Source organism: Gossypium raimondii, chromosome 2 (assembly GCF_025698545.1).
Source record: "Gossypium raimondii isolate GPD5lz chromosome 2, ASM2569854v1, whole genome shotgun sequence".
Taxonomy (NCBI): domain Eukaryota; kingdom Viridiplantae; phylum Streptophyta; class Magnoliopsida; order Malvales; family Malvaceae; genus Gossypium; species Gossypium raimondii.
In genome coordinates, this window is record NC_068566.1 from 38,136,378 (window position 1) to 38,153,638 (window position 17,261).

Genomic DNA, 17,261 nt, shown 5'->3' on the forward strand with positions numbered 1-17,261 from the left:
GTGAATATAAAAATATATTGAAGATGGTCGAGTAATTTTTTGATTAATTAGTCAATTAAAACATAGACTAAAATGTAAAAGTTTAATCGCTATTAAGTTTTAATTAAGAAAATACTTGAGGACCTAAATAGAAATTAACCAAAGGTCCAAAATGGTAACTAAATAGTTTTTAATAGGTGATAGTGGATGATGATGTCATTTTCCACTAAATGTGATTAAGTATTAATTATACTAATTAATCCATGATTTAATTAACTAAACTAGGTTAATTAATAATTAATTAAAGTATAAAAGCAAAAAATAAGTGGAATTTCACCATCATCTTCCTCATATTTGTTGTCCACCATAGAAAGGAGTAGATGAAAGCTTTCAAACCCTTGCATATTCGGCCATCCATTTAGGTGGGGAATCCAAGTTTTTTTCTTATAATTTCTATAGATTTGTGATAATGAGAGCTTGATTTAGCTAGCCTATATATGAATTTGATAAATTGTTGAAGTTTTATGAAGTTATCATCGTTTATAAATTGATGAATTAGGCTTGGATTAGATGGATATTGAGCTTAGATTATAAAAAGGACTAAATTGTAAAGTTAATTTAGTTTATTTTCTAACTATGAATATTAGGGACTAAATTGAACAAATGTAAAACCTATCATGAAATTATGCTAGAATTGGAAAGTATAAGGTCCCTAATAAAAGTGTGTGAAAATTAGATTTCAATCCAAATCTAGGAATCAAAAGTTATGCATATTCGAGTTCAATGACTAAACTAAATAAAATGTAAAATGTATGAGAAATTGAAAATGGATTTATTTAGAATCATGCATATCATGAAAATATGTGATAATTTTTGGTATTTATTGGTATATAAAATATTTGTATAGATCAATAATTGGATTAAAGTGGAGCTAATATGGGAAAAGCTAAAATTGTGTATTAGTTCTTGAATAATCCACCCATTTTGTGTTTTGAATAAGTAAGTTCATATAGAACTTACTATCTTATCTTGTGTTATATGTTTGCTTGTGTTTCCTTTGATATATATATATATATATATATATATATATATATATATATATATATATATATATATGTTTGAGTATAATTTTGAAATATTAATGAATTTGGCATACAAGGCTAGTAAAGAGATTGGATTGAACTGAAATGTGATAATTGATTGTTATGACATGATGTAGGGTATAAATGTGAAAACATGAATGATTACAAGGTATGATATGTAAATGTAGATAATTACAAGGTATAAACATGTGGAAATGATTGATTATAGGGAATGATAATGAATATATGTATAATTGATGCCTATGCGAACTTAGTAAAAGGTTATGATATAGTTGACATGCTAATAGGGTCATATGCGCTTGTACGATATATGTGATTGTACGGAGACCATGAAAGGTTATATCAAGATCCAACATTTGTTGTGGATCATCGAGTATTATTCGTCTCTACGGAGACTTTGGTGTGGTGGAGGGATGTAATTGAAAATGTTATACATTTGATGCCTACAGGCTTTGCACTTTGGTGCCTCAACGTGGTGTAGTTAAGCTCCTACGAGCTATTTGGTGTGGTGTAATTCACCCATCTATCTAATTTCATTTTACTAGGGTTCCATTGAGAGAAATATTATAATTGAATCTAGAAATTGGAAATTTAATTAATTGAATTTGGTAAACGAATTTGATATGTAATTCACTTGACATGTTATAAATTTATGGATAGATGATAAAATATGACATTGAGATGAGTTATGTGAAATTGGTTCATAGTGGTGGTGTTGTGAATTATGCTTATAATGTTTAATGTGTATGAACAATTATGCTTACCTTGTTGTTATTTTGAGTGCCATGTTCTAGCCAAAAGTATGTCAAAACTAACATAGCTAGTATGCTTACTTTTGAGCAAGGTAAGTATGTAATTTCCATTTGAACTTACTAAGCATTAAAATGCTTACTCTAGTTGTTTCTCCTACTTGTAGATCATCAACTTGTAGAACTCACAGAGTCGAATTGTCGTGAATCACAAACTATCATCGAAATGGTAGGATTATGCTCATTTTGAGTTTTAGAATTGTGGTATGTATATAAAGTATTTGGTTATGTAAATGGTCACTTTCTTGATGTGGATGTCATGATTGAATTTGTGGCTAACATTGAATTCGCATGATAAGTTTGATATATAACTTATTTGATGCATGGTTTTGGGTCATGTTTGATGCCATTAGATTTCATGATTTTAAGCTTGCATAAGTTAGATATAATAATGGTTGCATAGTGAAGTAATTTAGCAAAATAAGTTGGTGAATGGTTTGAAAATGGTTATGTTTTGGTCATGAATTTTTATGCCATTGGAATAATTGCTTTTAAATGTGTTATAGACTTAATTTGGCATGGATTGTATGATTTTGTATTGGTAACATTGGCATATGCATAGGTGAAATGAAATGTATTTGTTAGAAATATGAAATATGCTCTAAATGTGATTCTTGCCAAAACAAGGGTGATGTCGCGACCACAAGTCCCCAACGTTGCAATATAGATTGACAGTGAGTGACGTAACTCACTGATTGATGATGCCATGACGTTAAAACCCTAATGTTGCGACTTCAACTCGTAAATTTTGAAATATTTTCAATTAAATCCTTAACCGACCTTGGATTTGTAAAAGAGCTTTCATAAGCTCATATATGACCTAGAATTAATTTTGCATCACATTGAAATGTGATTTATTCTAGTAAGTATGTTGAAATGGTTAAAAGTATTGAAATTTGCTATAGTTACTCCGACAACGAATGTAGCATCTTATAACTCGGACCCAACGATTGGGTCAGGTAAGGGGTGTTAAAAAATTAAATAAAAAATATTATATTAAATATTTAAATATTAAAAGCACTTTTAACTTTAACCAACTGTTGATCAGCGTTGATCGGTCACGTAGTGCTATTAGAACACACTACGTGTCATTTGTTTTATTTTTTAATATTATATATATTATATCAATTCAAAATATAAAAGAATCATATATAATATATATAATTTTAAAAAATTTAAAAATAATTTTTATAAAATTCTAAAATATATAATTATAAATTTTAAAAGTGAAAATAATATATAAAATTGAAAATGATATAAAATTGAAATTTTGAAAAATATATTATTTTGACTTTTAAAATTTAAATGATATATTTTAGAATTTTATAAAAAATTATTTTGATTTTTTAAAATAATAGATGATTTTATTTATATATTTAACTAATATATAATGTATAATATTTAAAAAAAAAGGACACGTGGTGTGTTCTAATAGTGTCGGTCAATGTTGATCAATGATCAATAAAAGTCAAGAGTAATTTTTATATTTAAATATTTAATATTATAATTTTTTATATTTTTACTTTTAATTTAATATTTTATTTTAAATAAACTTAATTGTCACGAGATATTTTTCATCGGTCAAAACATGTCATGTGATACTTTTCCACTGACGAAAGTTGCCTAATGATTTTTTTTTAAAATCATTATAAAATGAACCAAAAATAGAAGAAATTGATATTTTAAATTTCAAATTGAGACAAAAATAAAAATAAAAATTCAATATACTAAAAGTTAAATCGTAAACTAAGTCAATATTTTACATAAAAATTTCAATATACTAAAAATTTCAAATTGATATTTTACATAATCATGTACATTATACATAAACATGTATATTTTAAAGGCAACGGTTGGACTTACATTGGGTTAGATTAGAATACTAATTTTTGCAATTTAAATTTAATTATAAAAATATATAAAAAAATTAACATGATTGGATGAATGGAACTCAGTTTACACTATTGGACTCTGATATATACTTTCCTAAGAACCCTGCAAATTATCATTAATCCTCAAAAGCTTCTTGGTTCTATAATATTTTGTATTTTTCATAATTTTTGAAATTTTAAAAATTTAATTTTTTATTTTCAAAATTCTTTTCATTTTTAAAAGGTTTTGAAAATCTGAAAACTTTTATATATTTTTGAATATTTATTTTATTTGAAGAGTTTTTCATAAATTGAAATCATATTTTTATTTATAATCTTTTGAACTTTTATTATCTATTATAATTTTAAATTATTTACTAACATACTATATAAAATAAAATAGTATCACTTTATTAACTAAAAGTTGATAACTAATTTATTCCGTATAAAAAACGTAAGTTAAATTGAATAAAATATTAATATTAATGCATAAAATAGAAAAATAAGCATTTAAGTATATAGTTTTAACGGAGCAACTATTTTGCTTATTTATCTAACTATTTTTTCAGTAAAAGGACTAAAATGTAATATGAGTTATAATATAGGGACTGCTCTCACACTTTTACCTTGTATGACATGATGATCGATCAAAGTGAAAATTGTGAAGAACGAAAATAAGAAAGGCGTCTTTGCGGTGGAGAAAACCGAGAAAGAGTGGCCTAAAAGAGAAAAAGTGGAGAAGAAATGAGCGCGGGTTCAACGATTTCGAAGAAAATAAAGGAAGAAGCAGTTGAAGAAGAAGAAACAGCCAATGGAGAAGACGATAACTCCATAGCTGAGCAAGAAGAAGCATTGGTGGCTTTGATCGAGCATCGCACCAAAGAAGTCGAACACCTTGGTCAACGTATCTCCTATTACAAATCTCAGGTTCCTCCACCCTTTCCCCCTTTTCTCATGAATGTCTTCCTTCTTTTTTTCTTTCTATTTTTGGGTTTTTCTCTTTTTCACCGATTGAGGGATTTTTATTGTAAAAATCTGTATATTTTCATTTGAGAAAGTTTCTTCTTTTCACCTCTTTCACTGTAATATTTCGCTTTTAATGCCTATCTTTGGAGAATAACAAGTTCAAATAAGTGGTATTTAAGTGTAAAAGAAAAACCCAATCTTTTAATCTCATGAAGCAATAAAATTACCCACTTTTTAGAACAATCTTTTGCTTTCATTTGTTTCGTTAACTGATATATGGGTTATCAGGTTGTTCTAGAGATACACCATTGGCGAATCACATGTATGCTAATAAAATTGTTAATATTGTTATAAAAGTGTATTGATATGATGGTTTGTTTTAGTACAGGTTTGAGCTTTGGCTTTCACATTCATTCGAATCGCATTGTTTGATTCTTTTGTTCTTCCTGCTTATTTGATACATAGCTTGATCAAGCAGAGAAGAGGCTGCAAGATTCACAATCTAAATTGGCTCGCCTTCGAGGACGACATAATACAGCATTTTCTAATGCTTCTCTGGCAACTAAAAGTGTGAAGGTGGAGCAGAGATCAATAAGTCCCGAACGTATAAATGGGGGTTCTAAAACAAAGCAGCAACCAAGAACTGAACTTGTAATCCCTTCTGTCAATCCGAAGATTTCACAACCCATAAAACCGGCAGGTTCAAGTGCAAAGACTACGATTGGTCTTGAAGCAAATGCTGCCTCTAGTAGAGCTGTAAAAGTAAAAGCTGAGACATCTCATAGAAATTCTTCTAATGCCGAGGTTGTTGAGAAGAAAGATAGAGGGGCTAAAAGGAAGTTTGGTATGATGATCACCACTAACTGAGTTATTTACATATTTTTCATGATGAATTATATGAACCTTTCAAATTTTCTATTGTATCAGAACAAAGAGAGCACAAAGAGTTGATTCCCTTCGTACGAAGCAGCTCTACGCCGACCACAATTGGCTCCTACTCAAGCAATCACATATCTAGTCAGCACAAAAGAAAGCTGAGAAGTCTTTCTGTGTGTCCAGTGAATGACCAGCTCTTCGTGACCAGGTATGCTCTTTGATAAGTGAAGAGGAGCTTATGCCGTTGATTATGAGAGAATTTGCATTTGGTGGCATGATTGAAGGCCCCCTGTTACTCATTGTTTGAACTATTTAGCATGTCAATTTCTATAGTTACTTTATGTTCTATAGGATCTCATTGCTGCTACTGTTTTGGACCATTTGCAGTGCTTTGGATGGATTAGTCAATTTGTGGCAAATACAGGCTAGAGGGTAAGTTCAACTTCTTTTTTGTTTGGAACTGCTATTTGCAAGGCAAAATTTTATGTAATTGAGCTTCTAATAATATAATAGAATGAAGTTGATAAGGATATATACCACCATGCTGAACTATGAATATGACGCATGTGATAGATGTGTAACATTCTTTTTGCAGAAAGCTAATTTAGAGAATCCTAGAGCTTTTTAACTGACATTCATTCTGCAATTTGAGAAAAGAAAGGGGGAGGGTTGTCTTGGTGGAACTTGACAATTTTGTGGTGTAGAAGATCCTTGCAAGTCTGTTTAGAACCTTAGCAAGAAAGATAAGACTAATGTGCTTAAGCATGAGTAATGAAGGAAAAATGATATACATGGTTGGCCAAAATTTTGTTGATTAAGGTTTAATTGTGTTAGGTATAGCAAGAAGCAGTTGATGTCAAAAGTTAAAATTTGGTTATCTGCACTATTTTGAAACGTGTGGTTTAATTTCTGGCTCACTACAGAAAATGCAATATCGGAGTGGTTTTATTCTGGGCATTTCTTAAGTTTTTCACTCGTATGTTTTGTGATCTCTTAAGGTTGAACCTTTTTCTCTCTCATGCATGTTCTAGTTTGATTCAGGCAGCATCATGGGTTTCATGTCGTTTCATTGTTTGTACTTTTGTTTGGATGGAATTTACAAGAACATTGTTAAAGATGAGATGGGTTAAAGCAGGTTGTGATTGTTGCTTAGTGCAAATTCGTGTATTACTTGGCAGTATTCAGAACCATGTCTTTTCTCCCTTTCTGTGAATCAAGTTGTAAAGGTTTCTTTTTCCTTTTTTTAACCCTTGAACTTTAGGTCATCGGCCTCTTTTCTTAGTAGCACAGACTGTGGATCCTCAGGGGAGAGAAGGTGGCCAGAAGATATTGCTTGGCATCCATATGGAAACAGCCTTTTTTGTGTATACACTGCGGATGCTGGGGATTCTCAGATATCAATACTAAATCTGAACAAAACACAAGGGGTAAGTGCGATGGTCATAATTGTGATGTGTGGAGGCTTTGAAAATGCCAAGTCCTCTGTAATTTTTTACTTGGAAGAATTAATTCCCATCTTAGAAGGCTTCATTATGTAAACTGAACTCTCCTTTTGCTTGTTTGGGCAATGACAGAGAGGCCGTCTAAGTTACTTAGAGGATAAGCCTCATGTTAAAGGTATCATCAACAGCATAATATTCATGCCCTGGGAAAAAATCTGTTTTGTCACTGGGGGTAGTGATCATGCAGTGGTGCTTTGGAATGAGAAAGATGAGGATATATGGAAGCCAAAATCCTTACATCGGAATCTGCATTCTTCTGCTGTCATGGGAGTTGCAGGGATGCAGCAAAAAAATGTTATATTGTCAGCTGGGGCGGACAAAAGAATTATTGGGTTCGATGTGCATGTTGGAAGAGCAGACTACAAGCACCAAATAGAAAGTAAATGCATGAGTGTTCTACCAAACCCTTGTGACTTCAACCTATTCATGGTTCAAACTGGGTAAAGTAACGTCTATTTCTCTACCAGTAAACTTATTCAATCTGTGATGGCTATTTACCTTTTACATTTCTAGCTTACCTACTGCATTTTCTAATATATAGCATTTTTGCAACAAACATCTGAACATTGTTTTAATTGCATCTGTTCCAGGATTCTAGTGAATTATATATAACCAGGCTTTTACCTAACTAGTAGATTTTTTTTTTCTTTTTTGAGTAACTAGTTGATTCAGGTGTATATTGTACATCACTTTCCATTTTAGGTGGCATTGTTAAGATATGATTTTTAGATATGTTTAGTATGGTAGCAATTTCCGGTCTTCTATTGCCCCTGTCATGTTAATTCTGTATCCTAGTTCAAGAGAAACTGGTTGACAATTGCTGTGTTGCTCAGACTCAGTATTTTTCTTAAAGTACCTGTATTGGACACCCTTTCCCGACAAATGTGCAGGCATGAGCTTATGGATATAACCCTTCAAGGACCCTTTAAATACATGAAAAAAACTTAGAAAAAGTTGAGCGTACCTATGTCAGGCACATATCCTTATTTGACTTTCATATCCAAGTCCAAGTAACATAGTGCAATTGTGTAGTTTTCAGTTTGCCCCTTAGATTGTTGCCTTTTGGTGTAACTTGTGATGAACGCTATATGTATCACAAGAAGTTTTGAACTTTATCTTAATTTTGGAGTTTTAGACAATGAGATGTATCCTTTTTTCAGGGCCCACGAGAGGCAGCTTCGGCTCTATGATATTAGATTGAGGCATACCGAACTGCATTCTTTTGGGTGGAAACAAGAAAGTAGTGACTCACAATCAGCTTTGATAAATCAAGCTTGGTCTCCTGATGGTTTATACCTCTCATCTGGTTCAGCAGACCCTGTTATCCACATATTTGATATTAGGTATAATGCCCGGAGGCCATCCCAGTCGATAAGAGCTCATCAGAAACGAGTTTTTAAAGCTGTATGGCATTACTCTTTACCACTTCTCATTTCCATATCTTCTGATCTACAAATTGGACTGCACAAGAGGTAGATGTTCCGTCTTCATAGCTCTTGGTGTTTCATTCCCATGAGTAAACAGCTTCTTCCTTTCAGCTCATTTTGATCCGATTCTTGATCCTCATTTTGCCTTGGATACGAAATCTTGCAACTTGTTCTGAAAGAGGAATTTGTCAGTGAGCAGTTTTTGATTATCAAGGAAAACCTAGCCGGTACTAAACTGAACCCACATATTGCCATGTTTTCATTACATCAAAAGATTTTTTTTAAATGTATTTTATATCATTAATTCATGGTTCCCATTTTGTTGGGTGTCAATTCGCTCTGCATCGCGTTGTATGCATGCCTTTAAGCCTTGGTAGACAGCTCTTTTTAACTTTTATATGCTGGAGACTCGTAGGAAAGCGAAAGCAACTTTGTCACTTGGATGACTTGGATGTAAGTGTGAGATATAGATGTGTTCGATACAGGTAGTTCAATTTTTCTAAGGGTTTTTTTTTTTCCCGAGTATTTTTAGAATCATATTTTATATCCATGCCCGTATATGCGTAGTACATAGATATCGAATATTATCATTGACCTTGCTCAAAGGTGAGTTCAAGTCAAGATCTATGGGGCTTGCTTACCTTTACATGGGTTAGAGTTCTTTTAGACATTCCAATTTGTTGAAAATCAACGAGGGCTTACCCTTTCCCTATATTCAAAAAAGTAAAACTTATTAACATAGTAAAATATATTTATATTTATACCCAATTGAGAATATATATTTATATTAAAAATTATAATTTAAAATGAACTTACAATAATTTATTTTAAGATTATTACACCAAATTAAGCAATAAATTTTATTTTAAAATATTATGATACTCATATTTTAAATAATTTACCTATAAATGCATATAGAAAAATTAATATAGAGACTGATTACATATTTACTTTTAGTGATATTATTCTTCAAATATTTATTTATAATTTGAAATTAAATTAAATTAATATTGATATGATATAATGACTAATATTTTAATTATATTATTATAAAAAAACATCAAACAAAGTATATTGTGATTTGATAATAATGACTTTAACACTAGACAACCTTAGAAAAAGAATTCTACATAGAAATTTAAGATATACAATGATTAGATTTTTATTTTCTCTTAGTATTTTATTGATTATTAGATTACTACATTTACATTTGAATTATATTTTATTTTTATATATTTACACTCTGAATTCAACTTTAAAAATTGGTTAATTTTTGTATTTATTAAATTAAAATCTAACCATAACCAATTGCGTAACGTGTGATATTGAAACTAAAGTATATATTACAGTTCAATGATCCGACTCTAGTGGTTGACCTCTTGACTTTTTTGTGCTTGTTGACTCGACTTGCCTCCCATGCATTTATATTACTTTTGCATAAATAATGACATTTAAACGTCATTAAGCGCTAGGAGCCTCCTTGACTTCCAAAATATCTGGCAGGTAAAAAGAAAACACAAAGAAACATCATTTGTGTTGATTGTGAGATTTGATACGCACAGATACGTTTAGGGGTCCACTAATCAGTCTAAATATAGCTCATTCCTATTTGGATGATTTTAATATTTTTATTAATTTATTAGAAATTGATCAAGGGTGTATTTTAATGTTAGAGTAAACTATCAATTAATCACTGCAAAATTATTTTGTATAAATACACTCTTAATCTTTGGTTACTATTTATTAAAAAATCTTGAGTGAAGAAGAACTACTATTTAAAAAAAAGTTAACAGCGACGACCACAATGAAAGTTCTTAACTTTAGTGTCGAAAATGAAAGCACGTAAGTGAGTTTATCCTTTTATTTTTCCAAAAAACTGAGCTGAATTGGTTTGCTTCATCTTTTTTAATTGACGCGCTTTGAGCAACGCGTTTTCTGCCGCTGAACGTAAAATGGAGACAGACGACAGCCCAAAACAAATTGAAGAAAAAAGTGGGCCATTTCATTTTCCATTTCTAATTTTGTCTACCGAATTGTAAATGAAAGTTTTAAACTTTTTCTTTGTCAATTTTCTATTTTTCAAAGACATCAATTTATATATATATAAACACTCCATATCTCTCTCAATCTACTCTTCACATTTGATTTTTTGTTGTAGTTGTTTTGTCTCATGCATATATATCCTTTACCTAGTTTATAAAAGACAGTTCTGCCGGTTTAGTTAGTTGGAGATGGGAAATTGCTGCTCGGACGTCGGTGGCGGTATGGCAGCTGTGAGTGGTGCCACTTCCTCCGCCGCTACTGGCAACCAAAACGATGCTGTCGACATGTACTTGAGGTCTCACGGTATCCACGGCCTCTTCTCTCAGATCGAGGTCTTTTTCCTCTCTCTTGAGTTACTTTATTAATAATTGACTAAATGGCTAGTTTTGCCTTATAATGGATGGTGGAATTTACTTTGTTACCAACTAGATGATTGGCTAATCGATTTAATATCGCTATTATTAGTCTTAGTCTTAGTATTTAGATTTATAGTTCGATTTTCATCTGTGTTGACTACACAAGCTACTTTCTGTTTCATTTTCTCTAAATTATCTGAAATCTCCAATCTCTGTGCTCTTGCATTGATTCTTTTATGCAAAACCATGTTACGCAGTTATCATTTTCTGCTACGAGTTTGCGAGACCGGGATGTTTTCTCCAAGGTATGCACGTTATGAATACATGCAAAGCGAGGCCCTAGCTTATTTGCTCTACTAGCAATTATGTAGTTAGAAATTCAGTGCTGTACCATATTTGACTTTGTTGTTGAAATTTATAATTATTGTGAACATTTGAGTTGGAATGAGTGGAATTTAGGAAATAACAATTGCGTAGTTGGAATTAGGGAGTTGAAGGTGAGAAGTCACACTGTATGGTTAATTGGAAACTTGGATGCCATATAGGTAGGTTTAATGGTGCATTTAAGCGACCAATCAAGACGTGCTATCTCCTCATGTAGTAAGGGGTGGTGTGTTCGTGTGTGATTGGCCGTTAGAATTGTCCTGTGAGAGAAGTTTATGGATCATGCCAGGTTTAGAAAATGAAACATGTTAGGCAATCACATAACCTGAAGTACTTAAAGAAATCCTTTACTAACTCCACATCCAAACTGATCAAGCTATAACATCCTAGGAATATGACCTTAATGAATCCAATAAGTATGTACTAACTCTAGGGTTACTCCTATAATCTTGATTGAATCTCACGATGCTACATTACTTTACAAGAAAATTTTTGAGATAAGGACAGATTGGTAAATCTATCATAAATGAAAAGAAAGCTTCTGTTTAGCTTTAGTTTGAATGATCAGTTGGCTCTTAAAACATTTTCAGTTGTAGTTCTTGTATCACCTAGTAACATTTATGTACTTTACTCCCATGCTTTATTATTTAGTTATGAGAATCGTAATTTTGTTGCAGAAAACTTAGCATGATATCTCATACGTTTTGTTTGCTTTAGAGTGATCCAATGGTGGTGGTTTATATTAAAGAAAGAGATGGAGCAATTAACGAAGTATTTCGTACTGAAGTAGTTCTCAATTCTTCGACTCCTACTTGGATTGCAAAGTATACAATTACTTATCATTTTGAGGTTGTCCAAAACTTGCTGTAAGTTCTGTTCTTCCTTTTCTTTGATCAGCAAAATGATGATCTGATTTTTTTTTCATGCAGTTTAATTTGTTGGAATTTATTTTGTCACAGGTTTAAGGTTTTTGATGTGGATACTCAATATCACAATGTTGAAGTGAAGGTATATTTAAGTAATTCAGTCTTTCCTTATTCCTGCCCTCACTCTGCCTCCTCTTTTAGATAGTTTAATTTACAAACTTGGAAGTAATATATAGTATATTATATGTATAATATATTCTGAGTTTGTGATATATTTATTAGTTTTATTTGTATTTGTTTTCTATGAAATCATAGTTTGTCACCATGCTTATTTACATTTCTGTTATTTGGAAATATGATATATGATCCGACTTTGCTAATTAACAAGATGTACAACAAATTTGCCTTATGCCACTCTCATGGTAGTGGATAAAAGCATGAAACCTTCAGTTGATGCTTTCACTTCTACACAGATGCTTAAGCTGGAGGAGCAGCAATCTCTTGGTGAGGCATGCTGCACATTATCAGAGGTATATCATAAATATCTGAACAAACTTTGTAATATAATGCAACTGAGGTGGAATGCCTTAGTTTAATGAAGAACACTTAGATTTAAAATAAAATTGAGGAATCTTCACTTGCTTTTTGCTTTACTTCATTTACTTAAATAAAATTGTTTCTATCTTACAGCTTGTAACCAAACCAAACAGGTCGTTAACCCTGGATCTTATACGTAGGGAGGAATCTGTTTCATCAACCCATTCCCAGCACTGTGGGAAGCTTACTGTGCATGCTGAGGAATGCTTTAGCTCAAAGAGTACAGCAGATATAATATTAAGGTGTATAGATTTGGAATCTAAGGATCTCTTCTCAAAAAGTGTATGCGGTGATGGTTTCATATTTTCTTACTTTCTGTTCGTACTTTTATCAGGAATATTAGTTATCTTTTGGTGCAAATTTGGACTTGTCTTGCAGGACCCCTTTTTGGTTATATCAAAACTCGTGGAGAGTGGGATTTCTATTCCTGTATGTAAGACTGAAGTTCTAAAGAATGATCACAACCCAACATGGAAGCCAGTGTTTCTGAATATTCAACAAGTTGGAAGCAAGGTATTACAAGTTTTCATTCGTAGTTTTCAAAGAGATTTTCTATTTCTTTGATTCCTAAACTGGAGTGCAAGTTTGGTCTAATATTGACCACTCGGGTGTTTTGGGAAGACATCAGTTTCCTTTCCATCAATTTGTTGATTCTTCTTATTTGTAATCCTGAATTCCTAATCTTGCTCAAAGTTCAGAGCTTTTTAACCAATAAATTGGTTATTACTACTGAACTGTCTATAAATTACAATCAGCTATATAAACATGGTGGTGTTTGCTTAACATGAGCACAGATGCTTCCGTCATTGTTTTATTAAGTTAGCCTTTATTGATTTTGTTTCTTGCTCGGTATCTGAATTTATATTTTCTAAATAAAATTGCAGGATAGTCCATTAGTGATAGAGTGCTTTAACTTCAACAGCAATGGAAAGCATGATCTGATTGGGTAACTGTAGATCTTATTTTCTTTTTTCCTTTTTTCTTTTCGATGCTTGCTGATGTAGCTTCCTCTTTTGGGTTTTATTAGAAAAGTCCAGAAATCACTAGCAGATTTGGAAAAGCTTCATCTTGGAAGGGAAGGAGAAAATTTATATTTGCCAACTCTGGTTGGGCATAATTACGAGAACAAGGTTTAACCACTTGAATTGAATTAATTGTATAATACTTTTTTTTTTATTTAGCTTAATTTTATGAATTTTCTAACTTTGGGGCAGATATTGAATAGCAAGCTTTTAGTGGACAAATTCTCTGAGACTGTCCAACATACCTTCCTGGATTACCTGGCTGGAGGTTTTGAGCTAAACTTTATGGTGGCTATTGATTTCACTGGTACTTTCCTGTTTACTTGTCACATTGACGTATTTCTTATCAAGTTTAATGACAAAACATGCATTGTTTTCTATTTGAACATAAAATCTAGATTGTGAGGAACTTTTGGATTAAAAGTAATATAATGAATTAAACAAACAACTTTTTTAAGTGTACACAAACCCTTCTCGTTTCTCTAGGTCTTCTTTTCCCCCTAGTTTAAGAAATTATTTGAGCTGAATCAGTTAAAAAAGAGGTCTTAGGTTTGAATGATGCTGACTTGATTGTAACTATCTGAAATTGTTAAAGGCTGTATAGATAAATGTGGAAGGCATCTTGCAGTATGTGCAGTTCTGCAAAAGTACCATAGGTTATATATATGCTTACATTTTAATTCTGAGTTCTGGTCTATCAGCTTCGAATGGAAATCCCCGCCTCCCTGATTCCTTGCATTACATTGATCCATCAGGACGGCTGAATGCATACCAGAAAGTAAAAAATTGATTTCTTTCAATAGTTTCCTTATTTTTTATGGGTACCCTAGCAAATGATATGCATATTTTTACCCAGGCAATCTATGAGGTCGGAAAGGTATTGCAGTTTTATGATGCAGATAAACGCTATCCTGCCTGGGGATTTGGAGCACGGCCTATTGATGGTCCAGTTTCTCATTGTTTCAACTTAAATGGAAGCAGTAACTACTGTGAGGTGAGCAATTATGAGCAGAAATCTTATTGATATCTTGAATGCTCTCATTTCTTGTGCCCTGATATTAAGAAATATCATTCCCTCTCAGGTTCAAGGAATCCAAGGAATTATGATGGCATATACCAGTGCCCTTTTTAATGTCTCTCTGGCAGGGCCAACACTGTTTGGACATGTGATCAACAGAGCTTCCGTAGTTGCCTGTGACTCTCTTTCCACTGGTGCTAAAAAATACTTTGCGTTGTTGATAATCACGGTAAGATCCATAAAAGAAACGGATTGTTTTCCTAGCAGCCAGCTGAAGCTGATATAAACACATGAACATTATGCTATCAGTATCCATCACCAACATTCCTATTTTGTTTTATTTTTATTCTTTTTAGTTTTATTAGAACTAATTTTATTGTTTTCCCTCTCATAACAATAGATCTAATTTTATCACTATTTCTAATAGCTGTTAATATAACTCTAGGATGGGGTTATAACTGACCTCCAAGAAACCAAAGATGCCCTCGTAAAAGCATCAGATCTCCCATTGTCGATCCTCATTGTTGGAGTTGGAGGAGCTGACTTCAAAGAAATGGAGGTACTTACTACATGTACCATCTCATATCCATTTGAAGGATAACGATCTCTTCACAGATCACCCTTTTGTTGTCAGTACTCGATATTTTATGTTGTTGAAGGGACCCGTGCGAAGATTCATTTGGTTTATCAACTAAATTGCTTTTACAGATTTTAGATGCAGACAAAGGAGAAAGACTTGAAAGCACAACTGGATGTATAGCTTCACGTGACATTGTTCAGTTTGTTCCATTTCGGGATCTACAGAGTAAGTCATCTGCTCGAGCTTGCTTAAATATGTTGGTTCAGTTTCCAAAATTCATGTAGAAAAACATAACTTGCTTAGAGAAAAGCTTGCTTAAAGATTCAATCAGCTTTAAAAACCAAATCCCTTTTATATTGCAAGACATTTCGGGATGCATAGAGAAAACCTTAAATAAGATATTAAACTTGCTTAAATGATTAAACGCAATTTGCCCAAATGTGTTGCTTAGCGTGAAAAGTTGCTTAAAAATGTTTGGGAAACGATTTTGTAGTTTAGGGATTATAACAACCCCTGACTTGCAGGTGGAGAAATTTCTATGGTTGGAGCACTTCTGGCAGAATTACCAACACAATTTTTAACCTACATGCGACGCAGAGATATTAAACCAAGCACTTAATTTTGTATGTGTATATATATATTTTCTACTTTCCTTTCACGCCTTGAGTTTGGCTCTTATCAATGCAACCATGGCCCTTTTTTAAAAAGAAAAGAAAAACGAGGCATGTCGATATGTTTATATATATTATTTTAGATTATATACAAAAATAATATTTTTATTTTTATGTGATTAAATTTTAATTGGTTACATTGATTACGATATCTATAATTTTATTAATTTATTGTATAATTTTACAAATATAGATATCAAATTTTGAATTTCAAGTCAATCAATTTGACACTTGCACAAGTTTGGCACTGTGTTAGTGGTGTGATTGGCATATAATTATTAGTTGAATTAAAATCATTTCAATTGAATTTCTGTGATTGGACTGTTTACTCATAAAATTCATTCAGAAGAGTAAATGATATACTTTTATTTAGATAGTTTATTTTGGATTTAATGTGTACAGTGTAAGAATGTCTCCATCATATTAATTATTTAATTTATTGATAAATTTATGTTATGCAAAGTTTGTTTACCCTTGATTCTATTACCTAAAGGGAACAAAATGGCTGATTGCTTTAAAAAGGTGCTTCAACGCACCACATTAGGATTCCAATGAAATTCAAAGGAGGCCTCAGCACATAATCAAGAGGCCTGGCTTATGTACATGTATAAATGAAAAAAGGGGAGCAAATGCATACTATTAAAGCTAGGAAGGTGGATCTATACCATTATAAAACATGAAACTGATATTAAGGTTTAAGAGTTTAAAAAACTCATCAAAATTTTTTTAATATTTTTTTTTATTTTTCTCAGTTGAGTATTCAAATCGTAAAAATGCAACAATTAAGTTTTAACTAACATTGATCCTTAAATTTTTACTTTATTGTTAATTTATTGTTTGTTTGTTTTTATTACATGTCATGCCATATGGAAACAATGTTGACATAGCATTTCTATTTTTTTATATGATTTTTTTAAAATAATAAATTATTATAAAATATTAGTTTAAAATAATTTTGATTAATAATTTTATATAGATGTTTCACGGGTATTAATAATTTTATATATAATATTAAGTTTTGTATAATTTATTGAGTAGATACTAATATTATATGATATGCATATACCCGTATATGGATATTGTAATAATTTATTAATATTGATATTATATAATTATATAATATTTAATTTTATATTTTAACACTATTATACTAATTTATGGTGAAAGTACCACAAAACCCCTATACTATAC

General features: G+C 31.6%; 2 protein-coding genes across 5 annotated transcripts; both read left to right on the forward strand.

Annotated features, from left to right (window-relative positions):
• The first annotated feature begins 4,427 nt into the window (after positions 1–4,427).
• LOC105789665 (uncharacterized) lies at positions 4,428–9,047 on the forward strand. 2 transcript variants are annotated; one of them, XM_052627463.1, is made up of 7 exons: positions 4,428–4,689; positions 5,194–5,572; positions 5,656–5,812; positions 5,992–6,036; positions 6,866–7,031; positions 7,179–7,546; positions 8,267–9,047. In XM_052627463.1, the coding sequence occupies exons 1-7, from the start codon at positions 4,507–4,509 to the stop codon at positions 8,580–8,582; spliced, it is 1,614 nt and encodes a 537-aa protein (XP_052483423.1). In that variant the 5' UTR covers positions 4,428–4,506; the 3' UTR covers positions 8,583–9,047. The 2 variants fall into 2 exon arrangements, with proteins under 2 accessions (XP_052483423.1, XP_052483424.1); XM_052627464.1 differs by having other exon boundaries at positions 7,179–7,551; positions 8,267–8,415.
• Positions 9,048–10,410: 1,363 nt separating this feature from the next.
• LOC105788642 (protein BONZAI 1) lies at positions 10,411–16,207 on the forward strand. Of its 3 annotated transcripts, none has more exons than XM_052627466.1 (16): positions 10,411–10,525; positions 10,755–10,908; positions 11,190–11,237; positions 12,034–12,182; positions 12,276–12,324; positions 12,656–12,712; positions 12,873–13,292; positions 13,664–13,725; positions 13,807–13,909; positions 13,994–14,108; positions 14,503–14,579; positions 14,658–14,795; positions 14,884–15,048; positions 15,265–15,378; positions 15,528–15,624; positions 15,924–16,207. In XM_052627466.1, the coding sequence occupies exons 2-16, from the start codon at positions 10,765–10,767 to the stop codon at positions 16,016–16,018; spliced, it is 1,833 nt and encodes a 610-aa protein (XP_052483426.1). In that variant the 5' UTR covers positions 10,411–10,525; positions 10,755–10,764; the 3' UTR covers positions 16,019–16,207. The 3 variants fall into 3 exon arrangements, with proteins under 3 accessions (XP_052483426.1, XP_052483425.1, XP_012471055.1); XM_012615601.2 differs by lacking the exon at positions 10,411–10,525 and having other exon boundaries at positions 10,537–10,908; positions 12,873–13,061; positions 13,158–13,292; XM_052627465.1 differs by lacking the exon at positions 10,411–10,525 and having other exon boundaries at positions 10,536–10,908.
• The last annotated feature ends 1,054 nt before the right edge of the window (positions 16,208–17,261 follow it).